The sequence below is a fragment of the Amphiura filiformis genome, chromosome 15 (genome assembly GCF_039555335.1).
Source record: "Amphiura filiformis chromosome 15, Afil_fr2py, whole genome shotgun sequence".
Classification (NCBI taxonomy): Eukaryota; Metazoa; Echinodermata; class Ophiuroidea; order Amphilepidida; family Amphiuridae; genus Amphiura; species Amphiura filiformis.
This window is the reverse complement of record NC_092642.1, coordinates 29,470,430-29,496,430: the sequence shown is the minus strand read 5'-3', so window position 1 is coordinate 29,496,430 and position 26,001 is coordinate 29,470,430. Positions and strand designations below refer to the sequence as shown.

Here is a 26,001-nt window from a genome sequence, read left to right as displayed (position 1 = left end):
ACACGGTGTCATGCTTCAGCGAATGCGACTAGATTTTGAATGCAATGGTCTAGCTAGCCTAGAATGTGAAGCTATCGGTGAGCAAATTCTTGGCTATATTTCTCGAAACAAAATCAAAGATAATAGCGATGCATCGATAAGACCAGTTTTTTATGGACACTTTGATAGGTAGAATCATAAAATTATGAACTTTAGAATATCTCCATAAAAATGCAATTAAATGAAAGATGACAATTTTCTTTAAAAAATGATGGTTCAACCATGAAGGTTAAATAATTACAAAGTTATGACCAAAAGTATGTCGCCATTTTATTGCCAAAATTTGCATTGGCAATTGCAATTTTTTGGATCACAAAAAGTTTGTTCACCTAACCATGGCTTGCCATATAGCATGATTCGACATTTTCCCATTGAAACCTGTGCTAAATTTTAAACCATTTTAGCTAAAATACGCTTTACTTTCATGATGTCAAATTGCTTGTGTGTGGTTATTTAGGCATCTGTGAATACACCCTGATATAAGAGATTTTACAACATGGGATTTATGAAAAATAAAAATGAATGTTGAATTTTTCCCCCATGCGTTTACACAGTAAAACACTGCCAAATATTGCTCACAATCACATGGCATGCCATGAAAATACATTTTAGTACATGTAGTATGCTATAAAAAGGATGAAAATGATGTGAATCTCTACCTAACTTTGATAATTCAAGAAACTTTAAAACGTCATAGGGTAGAAACTATTACAGCTGTATATAATTTTGTCCAAAATATACATTTTGATATAGGCCTAAAATTATGTGCACAAAATTTTGGTTTATACATTGCCAAATGCTTGGGATGTACCTTGTGTACGTTTAACGCATTCTATATCGCACAATCACAGATTCTTCTGATGCAGATCAATTACAACAGGATCTCAACAAGCTCACTGAATGGCAGAATAAATGGCAAATGAGGTTTAACGAGAAAAAATGCTTTGTAATGCGAATTAACCATGCCAGATCTCCACTTCAGTACAATTATTCATTGAATGGATCCCAACTACAGGAAACATCTTGCCACAGTTACTTAGGTGTTGAAATCTCCAACGACCTGAAATGGAACCAGCATATTTCAAGAGTTACTGCTAAGGCAAACAGTACACTTGGCTTTGTTCGTCGAATCTAAAATCATGTAGTAGGCGCATCAAATTGCTTGCGTACATAACTCTTATAAGACCCATATTAGAGTACAGTGCAGCCGTATGGGATCCTTATACACAAATTCTCATTGACAAACTGGAAGCTGTTCAAAGAAGATCTGTTAGATTCATCATGAGCGACTACAGTCATTACAGTAGCATGACAGACTGCTACAAGAACTCATTCATCCCACTCACTATTAGAAACTGGAACTTAACTCACTACCGGAAGAAACGACAAATATTACCAGCAACAAGCTATTCAAGGCAACAATTACCAAGCACTACCTCAAGTAAACACAGAATTTCATCGCGCCACCACCGATCCTGTCCACTTAGCTCCGACTTTGGGGCGTGGGACAGTATACCTACAAGACAAGACAAGAAAACTCAGAACTATTACTTTTTCAGTTGAGTTTCAGTAAGCTTAAAATTAAGCTTACTGAAACTCAAATGAAAATGCAAAGTCGCACATTTAACACCCGTAGCAAGCTAGAGCAATTTACTGACTCTTTCACAATATTATTGGTTTCTTCTGTAAACAATATCATTTCACGAAATGCTTACAATTCTGTAATAATTAATTGTTTACCTTCGCAATGTTTTGAATGCACCGCTCTATCTTCTGTCGGATTCTGGTTTGGCGTAGGATTTTCACAATCATACTTTCCACCACATCAAATCGTGATGTATATTCATGTACTGCGACGACGTCTAAAAGCTTGTCGCAAAATGAATACACAAGGCTGACACCCTCACGCGGACAATTCGTGCTCTGGCCACTGGCCACGGTCGATCCATGGGTCCGGATCAAGTTTCAATTAGACTGCTTTTGCATTCCCTTTTTGATAAACATTTAATATTCATACCATTCCATGCATAAAACTCAGCACATCCCAGTGAGTGACTATTGTTATTTCACTCCAGAAAATTGATTTCAATTCTATTCAAATCAATTCTTTCTACACCTGGTGTCTTGCTATTCAATTCCAATTCAGTCCACCTTGCTTTAGAATTAATTCAATTCGATTCCAATTCAATTTTTCAATTTCAAAATCATTTCATTTCAATTCCAATTCAATGCAGTGAAATTAACAGCTAATCAATTTCAATTCAATTCTGAGCATTCATTTCAATTCCAATTCAATTCCAATTCCAATACAGTTGCAGTTTGTGTTGACCAAAGGTACACTGCAAAAACTGTGTCTAGAGATTGAACACTTTTTGTCCTCGATTTGTAAACACATCTAAACACAAATGTCAAACTTCAAAACATCAAGTGTAATATCAAATATTTTTGTAAATATCAAAATGTTTAGCATTTAGACATAATTACAAATCGAGGACAAGATGGTGCGGTGTATAGAATGGTGTTTAATATCTAGACACTGTTTTTGCAGTGCATGTTTCAAATTTTACTACCAATTTTATAACTCTTGAGTCAGCAACACAAAGTCAAAATCCAGTAGGCCTAAACTACTTGTCACAAAAGCATTTCAACAGAAGATACTTTATTGTTATGTTAACTCACTTTTCACATTCAAACAATGTGAGTGATCCTTGACATCTGGGTCCTATTTTATGAAACTTTGGAACTTCTTAGTTCTTAGGGGACTGACTTCCTAATATTTGTCTTAACTTCTTGTCCACCATGCACATTATTTTCTAAACTTAATAAGGTGTGTGGTACGATAATGGGACTATGTCCCCACTGACCTCAAAGATGTCAAAAATTAAGGTTTTGATACTATATAGATAGGCCCTACATGTCTCCTGCTCCTCCTAAGATTTTACACCCAAAATCCCTGTACTTTTGAAAAAGTGTGAAAAAAGCTGTCAAAGATATAAGCTGATATAAGCATTTTCTTTCATGGTTTTCTCAAAATTTGTTCAAATGTACAATGACTTTGAGCATAAAAATTAGGAGCTTGGCTTTATGATTAGTGCCAAAAGTTTTAGATCTTTGGCAAGTTGGAGGGATCTCATATTCACATTATCGATAATATCAAGCCATTTAAAACATTGGAAATGCTAAGAATAATTTTGCATCATATTAGAAGATATTGGTCTTTATGGACATATAACCTGCTATTTTCCACATGACAAAAGAGACGGTAGATATTCTTCTAAAGAAAGATTAAGAAGAACTCCAAAAAAGTCTCAAAAAGTTTAACTTTACCTGTGTATGGGAAATGGTATCATACTTTTAATTTTCTTCAATATAAATTTATGTGTATTTAATGCTATTATTTTTTAATGAAAGGTTTCCAGAATACTTAGTTGCAATATGTTTTGTAACACTATTGATGCTAACTTTTTAATGTGTGTCTCTTGTGTGAATAGACCTGGAAGTGTATCAGAATTCAGAATGGGGGAAGGGCACTTTTTACAGGTGGAATGATCTGGAATCACAGACATCTGCTTGTGAATTGAAATGCTGAATTGAAATCAAAGCTGAATTTCATTTCAATTCCACTTCATTCTTCATCACTCAACATGATTTCAATTCCAATCCAATTCAATTCTTCATTGCTCACGATGATTTCAATTCCAATCCAATTCAATTCATGCCCAAGCCCACTCATTTCGATTCCAATTCAATTCCAATGCATTGAAATGAAAATCGCCCAAAATTCATTTCAATTCAATTCGATTTCAATGCATTGAATTAACATTTAACAATACCAGTGACCGACCGGGCCCAGTGACTGCCCTGCCTAAGAGTTACTTCCATGGTCGGAGGAAAAAAGCACCTTTTCCATTATCTGGATTGGTGGATTTTCCACTATAGTCAGACTCCCGGGGTCAGAGGAATTTATAATTCCGGGACTGATTTAGATAAAGAAAATTGATTTTTTTTTGTTGCTGCTCAGTAGGGCCTACCTTATTAATTAGGGCATTTCGTGATCCACAGCCTCATCCCCCACTTTTCTCAAAAAAGTTGAGATTTTTATATCACTGGAAACCTCTGGCTACATAATGTTTATGTACAAAATATTTCTTGCAGATTAATTCGAAATTACAACAGGAGCAGTGTAATACACATAATCGTGCATAACTCGCAAACGCAATATCGGAATCAACTGAAATGTTGGGAATATGCTTTTTTCGTGGATATGTACTGAAAAATGTCATAAAAAGAGGATGCTAGGATCACGAAATACTCCTTCAAGCGCACCCGCGGCCATCACTCACACTGCAAAATCTAAATACTATCATGTGTTTACTCTTTGTGTTTATGTGTTTACTTCGTGTTTACTGTGGTGTTTAGGTTAGGTGTCTATAAGTTTTTAAACTTAAAAGCTCCTTTATGTGTAAATAAAAAATTTAATGTTTAAAAAGTGTTTCAGAAACCCTACAAACTTGGATTTACAGTGTAGGCCCTATCATTCATTGAAATCTATACTGTAAATCAATATAGGCCTATTATTGAAAAATTGATGTTTTGTAAAACTTCCCAGGTCTACATCATATACTTTGAAAACTTGCTTTAAATTTTAATGAGTTATACGTTTTACAAAAGTGTTATTGTTTCAGCCCTTACAACAGAACTTTAAACCACAGGACCCGGACCTACAAAAGTATGATATTTGAATTCTTCTACACGCTCACTATATGAATTGGTTAATGCAATTTTTGCTAAAGCTCACTATAGGCCTATATACCATTCGGAAGATGCTGTGAACTACCAAATCGCAACAGTTTAAAATAGTTGCTAACCTTAAAAGCGCCCAATTAGGGTAAATCTGTGTGTGCTTTTGGGTGTTATTAATGTGAAAAATTGGTTCTGATGGGTAGCAAAAACAGCAAAAAGGCTAGGCCTGGCATAGAGAAATTCAGCTTCCGAAAGTGATCTGGCATGATGGCACATCCCCAAAAGCTTATCCTTTTTTTTCTTCGGCTTCATCAATAATAGTTTTTGATCTTGTCCAATAATGTCCATATCAGTACAGAAGAAAGAGCGAGCATTTTTTTTCATATAACATGTATAAAAAGGGATAGGCCTATAAGCCCCTATAATAGTAGGCCTATATATTTTTCTGACCAGCCTAGCGATGTCAATTTTAAGGTTAGGGATGACCTGATTAGCCCATGTGAAAGCCCTATGTCTTAGCTATATACGGCCACAATCCCAGAACTATAGGCCTTACAATAGCAACAGGATAGAGCAAACAAAAAAGTTTTGCAAAGTGGCGAACTTGCCCCATATTGGGGCAGGTTCGCCCATATGGTGGGGTAAGTTCACCCTAATCACACAAAAAGGTTTAAACATTGCATAACAATAACATATTAAATTCAAACATTTAGCAACAGTATACAGGGCATTCATTATCTTCGGGGGAGTCACTAAATTTGTTGCAGGGGTCGGGTCAGGGTAAAATGTAGGGGTCCAAAGTGAGCTTAAACGTATCATGTTTACAACTTCGGGGAGATTATGGATTAGGACATAAACGGTGGTATGAGTAATACTGATACCACATAACTTCAAAAAACACGCTTTTCAGTGGTTTTACCTTGTTTAATGGTATAATTATAAATATTTTGCATAATACGCTGATGGGGCAGGTCCGCCCTCCAGTTTGAGGTAAGTCCGCCCGGGGAAGATATAGGGCGAACATGCCCCATCCTCAAAAGGGCGAACGTGCCCCTTGTGCACATTTTGCATTTTCTTCAGGGTATGCAAAATACAAATCGAATAAGGAGTTTATAACTGCATTAAATCTTTGACAAATCCCACATGTTTCGAATACAGATTTCCATTAAAACCATATGTATTTATGTATCAATGATAATACAACATTATTAATGCAAGAAAAAATTACGTTTTGGTGTAATTTTTTTGTTTTGGCTGCAGTTCGATGAACACGTCCCTATATGTCGCGTAGCTAATATGAGAAGTTTATAATGACCTATGTCACCTAATTTAGCCATCACCAAATTCCCCGATAGCCGTAGTGCTGAGAAACAAGGGGTGGGCGAACCTGCCCCTAGGGCGAACACTCCCCGCTCTCCCTACCCTATACAAAAAGCCGGGTGCACTCGAATTGACTACAGGATGTGACCCGGGGATGTACAGCAGTTCGAACAGGGAGGTAAATAAGGATAATTTACTGGGTGGGCAATTTAATTTATTTTTGCCCTCAAATAATGGAAAATAATTTACTGGGTGGGCAGCGATAATTAATGGCATCCAGGCGCAAAAGGCATTTGGATTTTCGGAAATGTAGACCTGTTTTCCGTACAATTTGGCTTTGATGTAAAACGTGGACATGACCCTCCCCCTAAATGCATCTTCTGCCAATTTTTAGCACATTCATGTAGCAACTTTCAAGAAAAATTGTATACCATATTATATTTCACTTTGGGTATTTAGTAATCTTATACTAACTATCACTCACCATTACTCCTACGCAGGAAAAAAAAGCAGTAAAATTAGATGGTATACAAATATTAACTGTCTACGACTGATGGTCGAAATATAATCACTCGGTGAAAGATTGTTCCATTCCACGAGCCGGAAACCATTACACAAGACAGTTAATATTTGTTTCATATCACTCATGCATAAATTCTATTACTAAAATACTATTTAAGGTAGGAAATACATTTTTTCATCAACATAACACCATGTTTTGCCGTGATATACTTCACATTTTGGGGTCCACCCCATAATTAAATCGGCGAGTCCAAGAGTCAGCGCACGGCTTGGCGCAGGCGCACTACGGCAGAGCACTATGATAGTATACAAATATTAACTGTCTATGAGTGTGATGGTCGAAATATAATCATGAGGTGAAAGATGGATTGTTCATGGACCATGGACTGGAACAACACATCTTTCACCGAGTGATTATATTTCGACCATTACACGAATTTAAGACAGTTAATATTTGTTTTATATCACTCATACATAAATTCTATTACTAAAATACTATTCAAGGTAAGAAATACATTTTTTCATCAACATAACACCATGTTTTGCCGTGATATACTTCACATTTTGGGATCCACCCCATAACTATTATTATTACCATTTATCATTTTTACCATCACCCTCTCCGTGTGATAGTCTTTACCATCATAGTGCTCTGCCGTAGTGCGCCTGCGCCAAGCCGTTATTTAGTTATGGGATGGACCCCAAAATGTGAAGTATATCACGGCAAAACATGGTGTTATGTTAATGAAAAAATGTATTTCTTACCTTAAATAGTATTTTAGTAATAGAATTTATGCATGAGTGATATAAAACAAATATTAACTGTCTTAAATTCGTGTAATGGTCGAAATATAATCACTCGGTGAAAGATGTATTGTTCAAATCCACTCGCCGGAAATCGCACTCATCATGATCATAGACAGTTAATATTTGTATACTATCACACGGAGAGGGTGATGGTAAAAATGATAAATGGTAATCAACAAATGAACGTCGAACTGTCTAGAATTTATGTATGAGTGATATAATAATTATTATAGGCCTACTCAGTACAAATGACCATACGGGGACGTGCCGCAAACATGGGTAGCATTTTCAGCCTTGACCTATTTTGGTATATATGAATGGGTCCTTTTTTCAAAATTTTCTCAATTTTTTCGGAAAACATCCCAATTTTTCCTTAATCTAGCCAAAATTTTGTAAAAATTAAGACAATTTTGGGTAAATTCGGCCGAAAATTTTGACTTTTGTAATATCAATGCGGTCCAAATTTCTTGAAAAATTGGTATATTTATGGGTCTACTTCCAAAATCTCAGCGGCACGTCCCTAGCAAAACCAAACTTGAGTACCCCCCGGGGTTGACCTATTAACACAACAAAATTTGGCCGATTCCATTTGGATGTAAGTTGGGACATGTGTAAATATGAACTTCAGGTTTGAAAAAGAATTTTAATTTTAAAACCAGTTTCATTAGGGGTGTGCAATAATTATGTGTACCCGGGGTGGTGAATTCTCAAAGTGGTCTGCCAAAATCGCACCCCCTTTGGCCGTGCCAAAAATCTTTGCCCCCACCCCTTGACGTGCTCCCGGTGGGGTCACTCCCTGGCAGGGGGGACACGTAGGACCGTTACCACAAGTACAAATTACCCCCTTTCGCAGTCGATTTCAAGGACAAATCATGAAATTTTACCCCCTTTTTTACTCCAAAACAAAGACAAAATGGTACTCTGAAACACCCCTATTTTTTAGATTTCGAGGACACATTTCCTATTTTGACCCTATTTCAACATTTCAAGGACAAGGCTTTTATGAATGTTTTTTTCAGTAATTAACAGGGCATCACTGAATTCAAGTACATGTAGTACCCCTTGCATATAAATTGGCTATTGCAAAATTTCTGTGAATCTATGCTAAGGCTATGCACGAACCGAGAACAATATTGATCATGGGATGAGTACGAAGTAGGAAACCAAATTATTCCTTATTTATCTGGCCAGCTATCCACAGGATCGGGAGAAAATAATAAGAACCCCTTTTTTCAATTTCGTGGACATTTGTGCGATAAAACATCCCTATTTTTCCAATTTCACGGACAATTTTGTCCGTGGGCAAGCCCTAAAAATTACCCCTTTTTCCGTGATTTTGGTAACGATCGTGCGGTCAGTATTGCAAGTTGAGTGACCCCCTTTAAGCCCAAAATCTTTACCCTCCCCGGGCCTACACTGTAGATTTTGGGGAACCCGAATCTAAAACTTTAGGCCCAAATTGTCTTATCATGTAATGCGAGTGCAGCGAGCAGGGAATTTTGCATATTTGAACGTATTCCTAATGTTTTCCTAGGGTGTAGGGCTAATATAGAAACCGCGTGCCCAAAATATCTGTGCCAAAAATTCCCCCCCCCCCCCCTTTCGACCGTCTGCCAAAAACGCTTGACCCCCCTTTCGACCTGCCAAAAAATACTTGGCCCCCCCCTATAATTCACCACCCCGGGTACTGCACATAGCTTTCAAGCATAAAATCGTACATTGTGGCTTTAAGTACAGTGTCACCAAAAGACCCGGCCCAGTATATAGTAATGTCAGCCTTCTGTTTTTCGTCTGTCATGTACACATTGGCGCTGCATGCGGCCTACTGACTGACTGTGCAGAGATCAACCCAAGACACACATCGCTCACGTTTGGCTCAGCCATGGCGACGGTAAGTCATTTTCACTTGATAAATTCCACCCTAAATGTAAATCTGTAACGTGTGTTATGATGCCTGCTTTTACTTAACATGTCTATTTATTGAACTATACATTATGAAAGGAATTGATGATGTAGAAGTGATGAGAATTGCGTCTGTAATTTACAGTGTAAACAACATGGTGACATGACTTCAAAAACAACACGGCGACATTTTGCGTGACAAGCAATTTTTTGCATTATATGACTTTTATCAGGTTACCAATGTTGTGTCATACATGAAACCATTAAATATTGTGTTTTATGTATTTGTCATCATTACAAATATCTTTTTTGAGAGAGATTTCGTCTCGATCTTGTCACCGCACCGACCAGTAATTCATGAATTCACTCTGAATTTGGGCTGTCATATTTTAATAGTTTTTGATGATAGAATACATGATTGACACAAAAAAGGTCGTGCATTTTATTTTTGTTCTAACTTCTAGCACTGAAGATTGAACCATGATTATTTTCATTTATTTATCAAACTTATCATTTTTGTAACGCAATGCTCCGGGGCAATGCTGCTGCTAGCTCGACAATAGTGACATAGCATTGACAGTGCTGGAAGATGGACTTGAATTGCCAAGCACATCCTGATCATCAAGACCCTGGGCTGTGTGTGGCAATGATGTGATGGAATATAACGTTCCAATAGCTGTGGTTGAGTGGAGCACTTGGCACAAAGTGTCTGTCTGGCTATGTCTGTTACTTGTCATGTCACACACACAGCACACATGTCGCACAGTACATGACGTACTTCAAAGCCTACCGCCTCAAAAGGTCATGTCTCAATCTCATTATGGGCACTAATGCAGTGCAAAGCCCATGGCACACTGATCGGGTTTCTCAGCTGATAGCTTGTGATGCAGTCAAACATACCGCTTTGAGTTGAGAGGCAGACTGGCTGCTACTGAGTGCTAGTGACATGACACTGGATCAGGTAACTTAGGGACTGTGCAAAATAAACTGTGTGACAAACTGTTAGCGTCATCATATTATACTACACATTCAATCAGCAACACTGAAAATTCTTTCAGCTCATGTGTTTTATAAGCAAACCATAAAACCTCATAAATTTGTGAGGGGGACATTACACCAATTTTCCATGATGCTCTGTCCTCAGTCTGCTAGCTAGTAAAACAAATTTGCAAGGCTGTCACTGAGGCAATTATCATGATGTGACAACATTATGCTAAAAAGCATCTACATTAGAGTTGGGCGACTATCACTTTTTTCCTAGTCGGCAGCAAATAGTCACGACTATAGTCGCGACTATCTGTGGTTAGAATTGGACCAAAAAAGCGGGTGAAAGTTTGGTGCAAATTTACAATAAAAAGTCAACAAGACCAATCTAATGATGATTTATAGACTTTATGATTATTGTTTGTATAGTGTTACTATTGGTAAGACAATGACTAATGTTTTTATCACATTTTCACAGTTCATATGTAAGTATTTGGTTGGTTTTAGTGCAGATATCTGGCGCTTTTAACATGATTTTGTAACATTTAAATATAGTTCCATTTGACGACTATTGGCGACTTAGTCGCCCAACTCTAATCTACATGTATGATCAACACTGAAAACTCGTTCAGCTGGACCTAGTGACTGGGCAGGGGAATATATCCATGAATCCAAGTATGAACGAAAAATTGTGAAAGGTTTAACATCGGCCTGCCACACTTGCATGACAGGGGGGGTGTGTCTGAGGGGGATGTTGAAAGTGAAAGTCCAATGGAGCCATGCATTTGGTGCAACATTTTAAATTTTTACACATTTGTAGGTTATTTTACAATGGCGTAACTAGCGGGGGTAGGGGGTGGGATCCCCCCGATTTGAACCTTTAACCCCTGCTTCCCTCCCCCCCAATGAAAAAAGTAAAGGGGTCACCTGGGTCAGTCCCTCTCAGGTGTGGCTGCATCCCCCCTTCCCTTTACAAAAGTATGAAAAGTCCCACAGTATAATTTTTTTTATCCACTTTTTCAAAATCAGCACCCCAAAAAAATCTGCGTACTTGCTTGGTCCCTCAAAATATATATAATGTTTTCTGTGGTATTTGTATCAATCATTGCAAGGTAACCATACATGGTAACACATCACTGTTGAAAGAATAGAGAGGAAAATAAACTGGATTATTTGTTGAAAAAAGAAGATATTTATGTGATCATAAAGGAAAACTCAAGGAAACTAGGTTTGAGGATCTTTTCACAATCAGGAACATAAAAAGGTATTACAAATTATAAATGGAAAATATTTTTTTAAATAAGAGCATATACATATTTATGGGAATTTCTGAATTAGTATTCAATTAAAGAGAGTAATTTTGTCATGAAAATACACAAGGAATGTAAACACACATGTACAAACAAAGTCGAACCGACATCAAAATTACACCAAACCAAAATTACAATAATTACTATCTAGTGCGATCTTGGGTGTGTAAATTCAAAAGCCTGGGTGTGTAAATTTAAGTTTTGTGTACAAAATATGGGCCATGTGGGCAAAACTGTGAGTGTATTTACAAATTTGGGTGTGTAAAACACTCCCTACATCATGGCTGGCTGTCTAAGCCCTGCCCCCCCAATAATTCTAGGTTAAGTTAAAAAATTGTGATAAAATAGAGGGAAAATGGGTGTTTATAAACTATATTTTGCCAAATTTTCTGACTCCAAGGGGGGGGGAACCCCCTCCTGCACCCCAGGATTTTTCAATTTTCAGCCCCCCCATGTTGAAAATCTTCTAAAAGCCAATGACGATTATTATACTTGCTGAGGGTGCATTTTTAGACTGACACAAATACAGAAGAAACTTAAAATTGAAAATAAAAACAAACCATCAAATGTAAATCGACATCCCGCAAAATCTCCCACCTATTTTTGATTTACATCCATGAGTGAATGCACGATAAAATTCATGCTCACTTTGAAGATGAAATTCATGTTGAAGAGCATGCCACATTGTAAATGTTTGATGCATAGACATTGAAAGATGCACAACATTTTCAAACATGCAACATTATCATGTAGCTGGGCCCTGGGGGATGCTTGTCACTTTATTTGCTAAGTTGACAAGCACTCCGTGAAATTATCTTCTGAGGCAGGCAACAGTCATTTCAGCTCCACCTAGCTGGGAGCCATCACTGTGTCATCCTGGCTAAGACAGGCTTACTGTATATGTGTGGCTGGCTATATTAAAGGGACATGACTATGTGTACAGATCAGTCATAAACACTTCAATGTTTATTATATTTATCTCCTGCCCTGCCCTGCCTTTCCCTCCCTTCCCCCAATCTACTGGAGATTATGTTTGTCAATGTCATAACACATAGAACTTGGTGAATTTCTTGTTATTGGAGACATAGATACCGTAGTGAAGGCAAATCTATGCAATTTAGATTCCCTGGTTTTAAGCAAGCTTCATGTCCATGTACTCAGGGGTGTGCCCATAAAATGTCAACCTGAGGCCAAAAGTGGTCAAAATATTCCACAATAGGATGATTTTGCAGAAAATCTGTGAGCCCTAAGGCCAAAGCCACCCCCTGGGTATCTACTATTAATGAATGCTGCCAAACTGTATAGTATGAATACATTATTGTTTATGTCGTTGTTGAGTTAGGAGCTATGCAATAATTAACCCCTCCCTTATGGGCAAAAAGAGGGGGAAGCCATTTTTGGCAGGACAAAAGGGGGAGGGAGATTTTTGGCAAGTCAAGGGAGGGGGGGGGGCAAGAGATTTTTGGCACACATTCACTGAGTACAGAAAGTTCAGAAACATTCTATGCATAATTGCCTGCTAGCTTAGCGTGCCGACTGCTGAGAGGGGGAGAGGACAGGCAATTATATATATGAATACAAAAGCCACCCAAGTCCATACAATGTACGTTGGCCAAGTTGAGTTAAGCATGGGAAATTGTTGTATGATATAGGCCTGCCATATGTATGAAAGAACAACTCAAATTCATCCTCTGTGTCTATTGAGCATGTGAAAAATAGCATGTATGAAAGAATCACCCAATTCCATGATTTGAGTCTTGTAACACATTGATTGAAATTCAGTATGTATAAAAGTCCACTTGTAACACATTCATTGCTAGAGAGTGACTTTTGAGAAAGAAATGGGTTTAATAAAGGAAAGTGCGTTGTTTATATTACATGGCAGAATGCTTATCAACATACATACCTGTGTGCTTTATTTTGTATTATCTTACTAGTGGTAATCTCATTCTAACATTGTTGTCTTTGTATATGATTCAAAAACCACCCAAGACCAAAATTTAAAATGAACCCCACGAAGTCCCTGAAATGCTAATCGTCATACCTAATACATGTTAATCCACTCATTTGCACGTAAAACTTGCCATATTGACCAGGTAAATCTAACTGAAGGAATAAAAATGATACACATGTTTTTCTCTCAAAATCACTTCCGATGGACTTGGGTGGCTTTTGTATTCATGTATTCAATTATTGCACAGCCCCTTATGTATGATTGTATGTATGTCATACAATGTCTCAAAAGTCACAAAATAATTGGGTTTGAGGCCAGGAATGTAGAAATGATCCTGAGCTGAAGGTCAATGTCACATTTATGAACATGTGAGGTGTCAGTCTGTGCATTAAATGTCACAGTGCATAAGACAGCTGGATATATGATGGAGTACTAGTGACAAGTACAGCAAGGCAAGTCAAACATAGCCCTACTAGTATAGGGCCTTTTGACTGTGGTGATCCAAAACCATGCATGCATAAAACCTGGCTATGTTTAGAGAGCTGCTGCCAGTGACTGCTAATTCCCCAGAAATAATTTTATCTCGGGGACAGCGGTTAGTGGGTTGTGAGCTGTCACTGGGTTTTTAGCAGTTCTCAGTATATAGCATGGTGTATATAATGTGTAATATAAAAAAAAGGCCCTGTGGTAGGGCTAAGTCAAACACTCCTATCCTAGGGCGACTTGGAATCAAGTACTATACATGCATACAATATGCATCTTTCTACTGGGGAAAGGTTAGCGGGTAAAGTCCGATTCTTACTCCACAACGCAGTGCGATGCGATGCTGCAATACTTTTAAAACATCGCATCATAGCGAGATGAAATTAAAATGTACATTCTAATTTCATCACGCGATGTTGCGATGTTTTAAGAGCATGTGAGGTCTGCATCTCCTTTTAAGGTCATTTTGCCCACCTTGATTTCCCAGCAGCCAATCACAAGCGTGCACGGTTGCGATATCGCAGCGCGATGCTATAAAGTTGAACAAAATCCAACTCCATTGCGGAACCAAATTTCCACTGTGCGATGAGAATTTTCACCGCTAAGCTCATAAAATCCTGGCTCAGATTTCAGTTTTTATAGCATCGCATCACGCTGCGATGCGGGTGTACCGAAAGTCAGCCTTGCAAGGTGACAGTAAACGAATGCAATGCGAGTGACACAGGACGACCCAAGGTCATGAAAACAAAATCCAGTACTTCCGCCCTACACCATATCACACAATCGTTCACCCCATACCGGGTAGAGCGACAGTGGAAACAAGGTGGTTGGTGGATGTTACCCAGTAAGAAATACGGTGTGCCCAGTGGAAACACACATATGTACACTCAGAATATATATCATGGGGGTTGTCTTTTCAGTCCATTCTTGATGAACAAATCACAGCTATGCCCATCTAATCCATAAAACACAACACATCCCCATTGACAGCTAGTGACCATCTGCCCAGAGACAGGTATCACATATTTCAAATGGGAGCGGTTCTCGTTCTCATTCTGAATCATTGTGAGATGAGTTGACATTAAAGTAAGTGAAGTATGAATTCAAAAAGGGCTATGAAAAGAAAAGGGGACACACAATTTTCACTGAACTGTCCGTACTTTTATACTAGGTTTACAATGTACAATGAATTCATGGAGAAGTCATGATAAATTTGATGCATTAGCCAACTTTTAGCAGGCAATTGGCTGAAGGGCAGCAAATTGAAAAAAAAGAGTTTTGATTTTAAACTGTTAAAATGTCTCTCTCTCTTCTCCCAGCCCCCCTCTCTCTGTCTTCATCATCATCTCTGCATTCTCCTCCCTTCTTTGTCTCTTCATCGTCCGCGCTCTCTCTCTCTATGTTTCACCTCTCCCTTTATCTTCCTCCCTCTCACTCTCATTATTCTCCTCCTGTCTCCTGATCTTCATCCCCCTCTCCTCTGAATCCTCCACTCCTCTTTCTCTCTGAATCCTCCACTCGCCTTCTTTTCATCCCCTCCCTCTCTTCATCCTCATCCTACTTGACCCTTCTCTTCAGCCTCATCCCCTATCCCTCTCTCCATTCCTTCTTCTCCCAATCTTCCCCTCCCCTTCTGTTAATGTGTGAAATGGGTTATGCTGTGTAGAGTTAAGTTGGCATTATTTTCAGCAATGTCATCATTAGCAAGTGTCTGGGTACTGAGTACTGACATGACAATGCGGAGGTGGGAGACGGTACCTGTGATCTCTATCTGTCGTTAGCATCAGACATTTTATTTTAAAAGAAACCCTGACATACAAACACCAAGACAGGCAGATTGAGGAGTATTGCTCATGACATTAGCTACATGTAGGATTAACTTTAAAAAGATCAAGAGGGAGGGATTGTCAAAAAATTCACATTGGCAGATCTAGGATTTAAAAAAATCCTAACATTTACAGGCTGAAAGGCTGGAACTCAGTATTTGGCTGATCATGCTCTTACTTTCATGGTTAGACAACCTGTGTGTGATGTGTAGCCATCATCCACCTGGGGCTTTTTGAGGTGGCCCAATCAGAACAAAGTAATGGGGGGGGGGGGACCTGGATAAATTAAGAAAGGAAGAAGAAAAATGTAATTGGGAAATGGGGGAAGGGAATGAGGAAAGAGGAAAAGGGAACAAGAGGAGGGAAAAAGATCTAGAAATGTGGGTGAGGGGGAGGGGCAAGGATATCAATGATATATCATTTGAGGAAATGGATGAGCATGCCTACCTGGTGGCTTGGCCGGCCAAGCTTTTTCGTCACCATATGTGCTTTCGCATGATGATGCAATTATATCACATGCAATACTTGCGCTTATAGTTTCTTGCTCTTGTAGCTTTTTGTGGCTTTTGGTCACATTAGGGTTAGAGAACTTTGATTGATTGTCTTTCCAATAGCTCTATAGAAAGTTTACAGAGGATGAGTGAGAGGATGCTTACAAGTTAATGATGTTACAGCTATATGGTGTATCTATTTAGTCTATTTCAATCTAAAGTCCGATTCTTACTACACATCACAGTGCGATGCGATGCTTTTAAAACCTCGCAGGATCGCTGCGATGAAATTAAAATTAGCGATGAAATTAAAATGTACATTTTAATTTCATCGCGCGATGCTGCAATATTTTAAAAGCATGTGGGGTCTGCATCTCCTTTTATGGTCATTCTGCCGACCTTGATTTTCCAGCAGCCAATCACAAGCGTGCACGGCTGCAATATCGCAGCGCGATGCTATAAAGTTGAACAAAATCCAACTCCATCGCGGACCGAAATTTTCACCGCGCAATGAGAATTTTTACCACCAAGCTCGTAAAAACCTGGCTCAGATTACAGTTTTTATAGCATCGCATCGCGCTGCGATGTGGAGTAAGAACCGGACTTAATGTGAAGGACAATTCATTTGGTTGCAGCATACATTTCTGGACACCATCAAGCTTGTTGATAATGATTAAAATTTAAAAAACAAAAAGGTTACTCCTACCTCTCAGAATTTATGCTTAATAGTTGCCTTTAATAATAATATTTATAGAGGTGCAGGAAAAATGATGAAATTTGTTAAAAAAACAAGTAAGTGGAGCAAGTTATTTCCGAGGATTAAATACCTTCTTATACCCCTACCAACCTGCATGTCTATAGTATAGGCCTACGTACTCAAGCAAGTAAAATGCCAAGTGTGATTTGGGAGTGTGATAAGTGTTAGATTGTCAGATGGATTCAGACAGCCAGATGATTGCCACAAGACATCAGGGTTGTCCAAAGCAATCTCACTGTGTCAGTCTGGGTGTGACAAATGGCTACACCAAGCAGTGTGGCAAATGACTTACCTACAAGAACCCCAAATGTTGGGAGTAGTAACTAGGTGAGTTAAAGAAAAGGCAAGTTAAAGAAAAGGCAAGTTACCCCCAGAGAGATTAGGTTTTTTGTCAATTACTCCCCACAAAGTAAGCTAAAGGCGCGTTACAACGATATAATGCTATCAAGTCCCACGAGCGAGTTACGGCAATACCATCAAGTCCCACGAGCGAGTTACAGCAACACTATCAAGTCCTGCAAGCGAGTTACAGCAACACCATCAAGTCCCATGAGCGAGTTACGACAAAGCCATTTTAATGGCTCACTGTTAACTCACTGTTGGGACTTAAAAGTCCCAACAGTGAGTTACAACAACGGACAACACCATCAAGTCCTGCAAGCAATTTACAGCAATGCCGTCAACTCCCGCCAGCAAGTTATGACAATTTCTTTTTGAAAATTCAACAGAATGTATCCACTTCCTCCTATACTTCAACAAGTCTAAATCATGACAGGGTAATGGTTTTCACCTGACTTGGGATTCATGATGGTGAGAAAAAACTAAGCATTCGATAATTTAGACTAAATCAAACTAATCTTAAGTAGCCAGTATGTCTTGCTGTAAAAATTTTAACTCGCTGATTGGACTTGCTGTAAATTGCTAAATGGGACTTGCCATAAATCTTAACTCGCCGATGGGACTTGCCATAAAAATCTTAACTCGCTGGCGGGACTTGCCGTAAAATTGTAACTCGCCGGTGGGACTTATCGTAAAGATCTTTTAACTCGCCGGTGAGACTTGCTGTATTCTCAGCAGAGGTCATTATTTCATCTCTGCAGGGGGTAACTTTCCATTCTAACTCGATTTTCATCTAACTCGCCCATTTTTAACTTCGCCATTTACCTGTCCCCCAAAAGCCTCCAGGTAAAATGACAAATTGCAAGCGATCGAATTTATTCAGTAGCGGCGCCAACGGAATGGTTTATTTGCTCCCCCCTCCAATTGTTTCTTTGCCCCACCAGTTTGCATAGGAGAAACATTTTTAACTCCCTACCTCCCGAAGGAAAAATTCATTTGTACAACTTTTGTTTGTTCCGCGAGGTACCAAAACCATTTAATCTCTCCCCCTTCTTTCTTCATCCTCCTCCCATCTCTTCACCCTCCTCCCTCTCTGATCTGCTCTCTTTCCCTTCCTCCCTCTTCCTTTCTCGGGACTTCACTGTCATTGTATTTAATACTGTTTTTATAAAACGTGATATTTTTGCTGTATTTTTTATGATTTGGAAGTGTTTGGAGCAGTTTTGAGGTTTTATGTGATTACAAACAGTTACAAATTAAAGCCAATGAGTAAACAATATTTTTGCAGATTTTTAAATTTGCAGTTCTGAAATTAACCACGAAAATCAAAAACCTGAAAATTTCCTGTGCTATACTGTTTGTCATGGTCATGGGAAAGCTATTATCACATACATAATGAATTATATGCATCCTTCTATGGTCAATAAATGTAGTAAAATAGACATGAGCCCCTCCAGCAAAAGGGCTGCCAGTAATTTAAATGCTAATGTTTATGTTGATGATACTGAAAATTCTAATCCTGATTCTGCAATTTATCTACATATGCAAAGTAAGTGTAACTCAAATGTTAATCATGTTCCTTCAATTGGTAATGAAAATACTATGTGCAATAATGAATCTTATGACACCAATGATATTAATAGAAGTAAGAAAAGATCTTCTAAAAACTATAATAATTGTGGTGAGTGTTCTTGTAAAATTGATAACTGTAATTATATTGTGTGTAATAACTGTAATCTTGACTTCCATGTATCTTGTACTGATATGAATACTTCCTGTTGTAATAATATTGATTCATGGATCTGTAACAATTGCTTTTTTAGAGTGTGCAATGATGAGCTTCCATTTGGTGAAACTTTTATTGATTTTAAATGTTCTCTTTCAAAAGGTTTTAATATAGCCCATGTAAATATCAGAAGTCTGCGTTATAAAGTTGATCATATCAGAATATTACTTGATGAGAATAACATTGATATTTTATGTTTAACTGAAGCATGGCTAAATGATAATATTGACAATGGTGAACTTCATATAGATGGTTATAATATTAGTAGACTTGATAGATATATACAAGATGGTGGTGGGATTTTATGTTATATTAAGGATGGTATTGTTTTTAATGAAAAGGCTGATTTGCAAAAAAGAAATGTTGAAGCACACTGGATAGAGCTCAACCTGCCCTACTCAAAGCCTATCCTTCTGGGTACTGTATACAGACCACCTGACTCAACGGTTGATTACTTGAACAAATTAGATTTTATTTTTCAAAACGCTACATCTTTATATGATGATGTTATTGTTGTTGGAGATTTTAATCTTGATATATGTAAACGCCGAATGCAAGTAAAGTTAAGAAAATTTCAACTCACAGTAACCTTAATCAATTAATTAGTGACTATACCAGAATAACTGAGACAACTAAAACTATTATTGACTTAGCATTTGTATCACAACCTAACAAAGTATCGTGTTCAGGTGTGCATAGTTTAGGCTTTCTGATCATTCGCTTATTTATATTGTACGAAAAAATAAGAAAATTAAGGCTCCACCAAAAACTATTAAATCTAGATCTTTTAAGAACTTGAATGAACATGACTTTGTTGACACTATTAAGAAAGTGAATTGGGATGATGTTATAAAATGTTCTAACGTAGATGATGCACACCATACTTTTCAAACTATGTTTGATGATGCCTGTAATTTTCATTGTCCTGTTAAAGAGAAGCGTGTCAAGGGTTCATTACCTGATTGGATTACAGGAGATTATATTAAACTTTCAAAGGACAGGGACTATTATTTTGCTAAAGCTCATAAAACCAATAATTCTGATGATTGGAATATGGCAAGACAATTAAGAAACAAAGTCAATAAACTTAATAAGACATTGAAAAGGAACTATTGTAACAAGGCCATCAATGAAAATGTAAAAGATTCTAAGAAATTATGGAGTACAATTAGGAAAATAATTCCTAAGAATAAATCTAATGTTACTAATGTACAAACTCAGAATGGGTTCACTTCAAATGATAAAGAAACAGCTAATCATTTTAACACTTTCTTTACTTCTATTGGAAACACATTAGCTGATGAATTTAAGTGTAGTAATGATAGTGTTCACAAACTCAATAATGATGTTGAAAATGCAGATTTTAAATTTGATATTATAACACCAAGTTTTGTATTTGATCAAATTTGTCAGTTTTCAAATAACAAAAGTACTGGTATTGATAATGTGTGTATTAAACTCTTGAAATTAGCTGCTCCTGTCATCTGTCACCCCTTGCATATATATGTAACCTTTCCATGTTAACTTCTGTCTTTCCTACTGTGTGGAAAAAAGCAAAGGTTACACCTATTTACAAGGATGGTGGCAAGAATGAAGTCAGCAATTATAGGCCTATATCAGTTCTGCCAATATTATCTAAAATTTTAGAACGAACTGCTCATGATCAATTGTACAACTACCTTACATTAAACAATATTTTAAATCCATGCCAGTCAGGTTTTAGACTTAATCACAGTACTAATACTGCTCTCCTAGATGTAACTGATTATATCCTGAATAACGTGAATGATGGTAAAGTAACCGGGTCAATTTTCTTAGATCTTAAAAAAGCCTTTGATACGGTAAATCATGATCTTTTATTTGATAAATTGTATTCATATGGTATCACTGGCATGTCACTGGACTGGTTCAAATCATATTTGAGTGGTAGATCCCAAGCTGTCAATATAAATTCAACTCTCTCTGATTTTAAAGATATTAATATTGGGATACCACAAGGATCAATATTGGGTCCTTTGTTCTTTATTATTTTTGTTAATTCTTTACCAGAATCTGTTAATTGTAAGTGCGTAATGTATGCAGATGACACAACTCTTTTAGTTAGTTCACCAGATCCAACAATATTACAGTCTAATCTCAAGAGTAACCTAGATATGATAGCTAAATGGTTCAAGTCTAATAAACTCACTTTAAACATTAAAAGAACTAAGATCATGCTATTCGGCTCTAGACAGAAATTAAGTAAATTTAAGGATATATCTCTTGCCTATGGAAATGAGAGCATAGAAATTGTAAATAAATACAAATATTTAGGTGTAGTATTTGACCCAAACTTATCTTGGAGTGAACACGTAAATTATATGTCATCTAATGTATCTAAACGTATCGGTGTAATTGGTAGAGTCAAGAATTATCTTCCACCTAGTACTGTGAACATGCTTGCTAAAGCTCTAGTCTTCCCTCATTTTGACTATTGTAGTTCTGTTTGGAATAATTTCAATGCTAATTATCATCATGAGCTCCAGGTCTTGCAGAACAAGCTTGCTCGAATGCTTCTCCATGCTGACATCAGAACTCCAATTGACAAAATGATGGAAGACCTGAATTGGGTAAAACTAAATTGTAGATGGGATAATCAATCACTGATTGTTACTTTCAAGTGTCTTAAACAAATAGCTCCATCTTATCTCTCATCTATTTTCAGTTTTACACATTCAAGTCATGACAAAGGTACTCAAGTCAAACTCATAATGCCCTGATTGTTCCTACATGGAATATCTTTGCTGGTAAAAGAACATTCAATTACAGAGCTGCAGTACTCTGAATAATCTTCCACTGAACATTCGCTCAAACTTTATGGCCATGAGTATGTATGAGTTCAAAAATGCTATTGCTGTTTAACAATACTGTGTATATATTTTGTAATTATGTTTTTGGTTTATGATAATAATGGTAATGATGTAGTTCCTATTATTTTCATCTTTTTCATGCCTGTGTATATACATTACTGTATTATTTTCATATCCTCATTTGTATTATAGTATTCTTTGTATTTTGATTGTTTAATTTATTATACAATGTATATTGATATTGTCTGATCTGGACCTCTTGGGAGATCAGTACTTATGTATTGAAAGAGCTTACCAGAATAAAGATAGATTGAATGAATGAATAATGTAATTAATGTTGCAATGTTTTAATAAATAAAATATTAAAAAGCTCAAATGATGAAATTAACCTATTTTGCGCTTGTTCAGTTCCCAGGGTTCAGTTGGACAAAATATTTCATACAAAAAATCTTTGATTGCCCCTTTAAAGTTTGTGCTACTTTTCAACCTTTATGGCAACCCTCCCTCCAGACAGCCACCAGACTAGTTATCTGAAGTGTCCAATACCTGACATGACCCAGCCCTGCTGTCAAGCTAATAATCTATCACCCGATAGTTATAATAGCGCCTGTGACAACATCTTTGTGACAGAGACTGATTCTGTTATCCACCATTGAATGCTGTCAATTGTACAAATGTACATTGGATTGGTTGTTGTCTTATAAGACCTGTGACAGAGACTAATACCTGGGAAGGCAGTCATGCTAGGTACGAAATGTCACAGAGATATTGTCATAGATAGTTGAAACAATTTCTGTGCCATAATTTCAAACATTTAACTGTCTAGTCTATCTTTAAGCTAAAGCAAATTTGAACTGCATAAAAACTTGCTGAATATAAAAGGATTATTCTGTTGTTAAAATGTGGAAGAAGGTCCATATTATGGGAAAATTATATGCAAATTAATGTGTTTTAAAATTGCTGGAATTTTAAGTCAAATGCATGAAAATTATATCCATTCATTGCTTTTGTTTTGATATAAGCAGGAGATGTCACATCGCAATATTCAAGCTTGTCAAACTTGAATTCATTATTGAACACTTTGGGCTATAGGTAGCATGAGAATCACCACACCTTGTCATAGCTTTGTCACTGTATCTTATGGTAAAGTGGATTCTCGCCTTACAGCTCCTTCACCCTCACCCACTCTCACTTCACATGTCAGGTGATGAGAGAATCAAGAATCAGTCTGAGATTCCTAAGGTATTAAATAGCTTGACACTTGGTGACATCAAGGGACTGGTCCTGGATGGCTTGTGGGGGGACTATGTACTTAACTTATTAAATGGTGACATTCATATCACTCTAGATTTATTCTTTTCATTATCATTGTGATTTAGTAGCCAAGAATATTGACTGGTAGGCCCTTCAAACATATCTCGGGTTTTCAAAACATGATTTCAAATGGTGACATAAAGAACAGGTCAATATATTTCATTATCACATGGACTTTGTGTACATAAGATCCGGGGGTAATGTCGATGCTGCATTTGTGCAACTCTGACTCACCAAACTCTACTAGGGACCCCTTACTTTTTTATTTTCTGCAAGTTCAGGGGTCCCTGCGGACTCTGGAGTGTATTGTTCTAGCGCTACCCTTGGACATTGCACTTGTAAGGGACATGTTAATATATTCTTATGGGTGATATCCAGTGTCCGAATTAAGAAAATAAAAGGGGTTGTCCCACGAACAACCAGGTTGTAATTTCTGGTTGTCCACCAAAGTTTTTAGTTGTCCGTAAGCTGCCACAATCTGAAAGAACTACATGTGACCATTGAAGTGGAGTGAGTGTAGTCAATTTATGAACAGTTACTCTTAAATATTTAACAATTCATCACTTGTGTCAGGTTTGAGCAAACTGACATGCTGAAAAATTGACTTTTGGCTGTAGATCTTTGGTTGTCCGCCGGACAACTAGAGCATTATTTTTGGTTGTCCTGTGCATGTTTTGGTCGTCCCGGGCGAACGGACAACACTGGTGATATCACATGGAGGATTAGTGGCTAGTGTCCCCTCACTAGAGGATGGGGGTGTACGTGTGGATGGCAGTTCAAAACTATTGGGTCTTTCGGTTTCAAGAGGTTTCATGCCAAAAAGTGGGTCATTGACTGAGAAGCCCCTAAAAATAAGGGTGATTCATTGAGACCTGTCGAAATGGAGTAAAATGTTCAGTTGAAAACCTTTCTTGGTGGAAAATTCTGGTAATTTTAGAGAAAAAATGGCCATTCAACGAGAGCTCATCAAAAATTCATTCAGAATTAGAAGAGGGGGTAATTGGGAGCACATGACAGCAAAACAAAAGGGGGGTCATTGGGTGAGAGGGAGTTGGAAAAGTAACGGTCAATCTGGCTGCCCATCCCTGTCAACGTTTGCCCCCCTTTGTGTTTTAGTATTATTTTATTGAAAGAAGTGCAGTTTTTAATTGTGTCTGTTTTTTTCTTCTTATTTCTAGGCTATCCGTTGCACTCTACCCAGCTGTACATGTGAATGCTTCGCTCCAGGAAAGAGCCAAATCAGAACCTGTGAGAAGTGCAAGCATGGATGGGTAGCTCATGGTATGTAACACTTAGGCCGTATAAAATTAATGTTTTGGTTCTCGTTCGCGCCCGCATAAGTTTCTGGAGTTCGTCTATATTTTTTCTTTTTCAATTTTAAGTATAATTTTTGATTTTGTAAAAATCATCCGGACAAGGACCAAAAAATTAATTTCATGCGGCCTTAACTGCTTTAGCTTACATTCCTTAATATTCTTGAAGAGCCTTACATCTTAAACCCTCAAAAATATAACTCTGGGAAGCCTAACTTTAAAACACCTCAATTGATATAGTTCTTCTACAAAACTGTATTATAAGGCTACGCTTCAAACCCCGAGTCAGGAGTGGTATGCTTAGACGCAAGATGCTTTCAGCATCCAGTGAGTATTATTGTGAGTGAAGTGAGATAGCAATCACTTGATGATGTGTGTCTCGTCTCAAGTTGAGAGTAACAATTTTGCAGTAACAGATTCAAAACACGTGCACTAACCTAATCCTGCGGGGCGTATACACAATTGGTCTATACTGGCGACGCAAACGCGTAGACGCACTGATTTGAATCTGCCACTGCAAAATCAAACATGGTGTTACTCTCAGCTTGAGAGTACACACACTATAAGCTTAAAAGTATTTTAGTTCCTAGTTTAGTTCTTATCGCTACTAACAAGAAAATGTATCATTCCTTATATAATTATTTCCTGACAACTTGTCATAAAGCTCTCTAAATCAATGTAACACAAAAAGAGCAATTTGTTCCGGAGCTTTTAGATCTTTGAAATCACTTGTGATGCACCCTCAATTAATGATAATTACATGGAAAATCTTTAGTATATACAGTAGCGTAGCAAAGTTGTGCATGACCACCCAGTATAATTTCCTCCGTTGGCTGAGGCATTTCATCTCCATAACTACAGCTCTGGATAAACTGACCACGCCCAGTCTTCTGCCATCCATATCAGTGGAGGTGGTCCATCCGAATCTCGTCTTTGACATAGCCAGCCTGGTGCTGTATGGAACACAAGCAGTACCAATCCGTCTCAAGATTGTCTTGGATAGACTCTTCAGCGTGCTTCAAGAAGATGAGGTTGATGAGATACTCAGTGGATTGGGATGGGGCAAGGAAGACTACGCAAGAGGCTACATTGTACAGGTAGGTGTTAGCAGTAACAAGATCAGTAGGATTTAAAAAAATTAGATTTCTTAAATAAAAAAACTTACATACTGTGCTGATGGTTTTGTCAATGATCCATTGAGTGTCTCCAAGTTTGTATTGTTTTTAAGTATCTGTGTTTTGACAAACTGAAGAAAAGACCAA

At 37.5% G+C, this 26,001-nt stretch overlaps 2 protein-coding genes across 2 annotated transcripts in view; one reads left to right on the top strand and one right to left on the bottom strand.

Moving 5' to 3' along the window:
• LOC140171480 (centlein-like) overlaps positions 1–1,845 on the bottom strand; it is a 47,334-nt gene extending 45,489 nt beyond the window's left edge. The window contains exon 1 of the mRNA XM_072194749.1: positions 1,780–1,845. The gene's annotated coding sequence lies outside the window, so the exon portion shown is untranslated. The remainder of the gene's footprint in view (positions 1–1,779) is intronic.
• A 7,420-nt stretch (positions 1,846–9,265) lies between these two features.
• Positions 9,266–26,001, top strand: part of LOC140171486 (uncharacterized) — a 67,290-nt gene continuing 50,554 nt past the window's right edge. The window contains exons 1-2 of the mRNA XM_072194755.1: positions 9,266–9,322; positions 24,605–24,707. Of these exons, the coding sequence (XP_072050856.1) occupies positions 9,314–9,322; positions 24,605–24,707 (112 nt within the window). The 5' untranslated portion in view covers positions 9,266–9,313. The remainder of the gene's footprint in view (positions 9,323–24,604; positions 24,708–26,001) is intronic.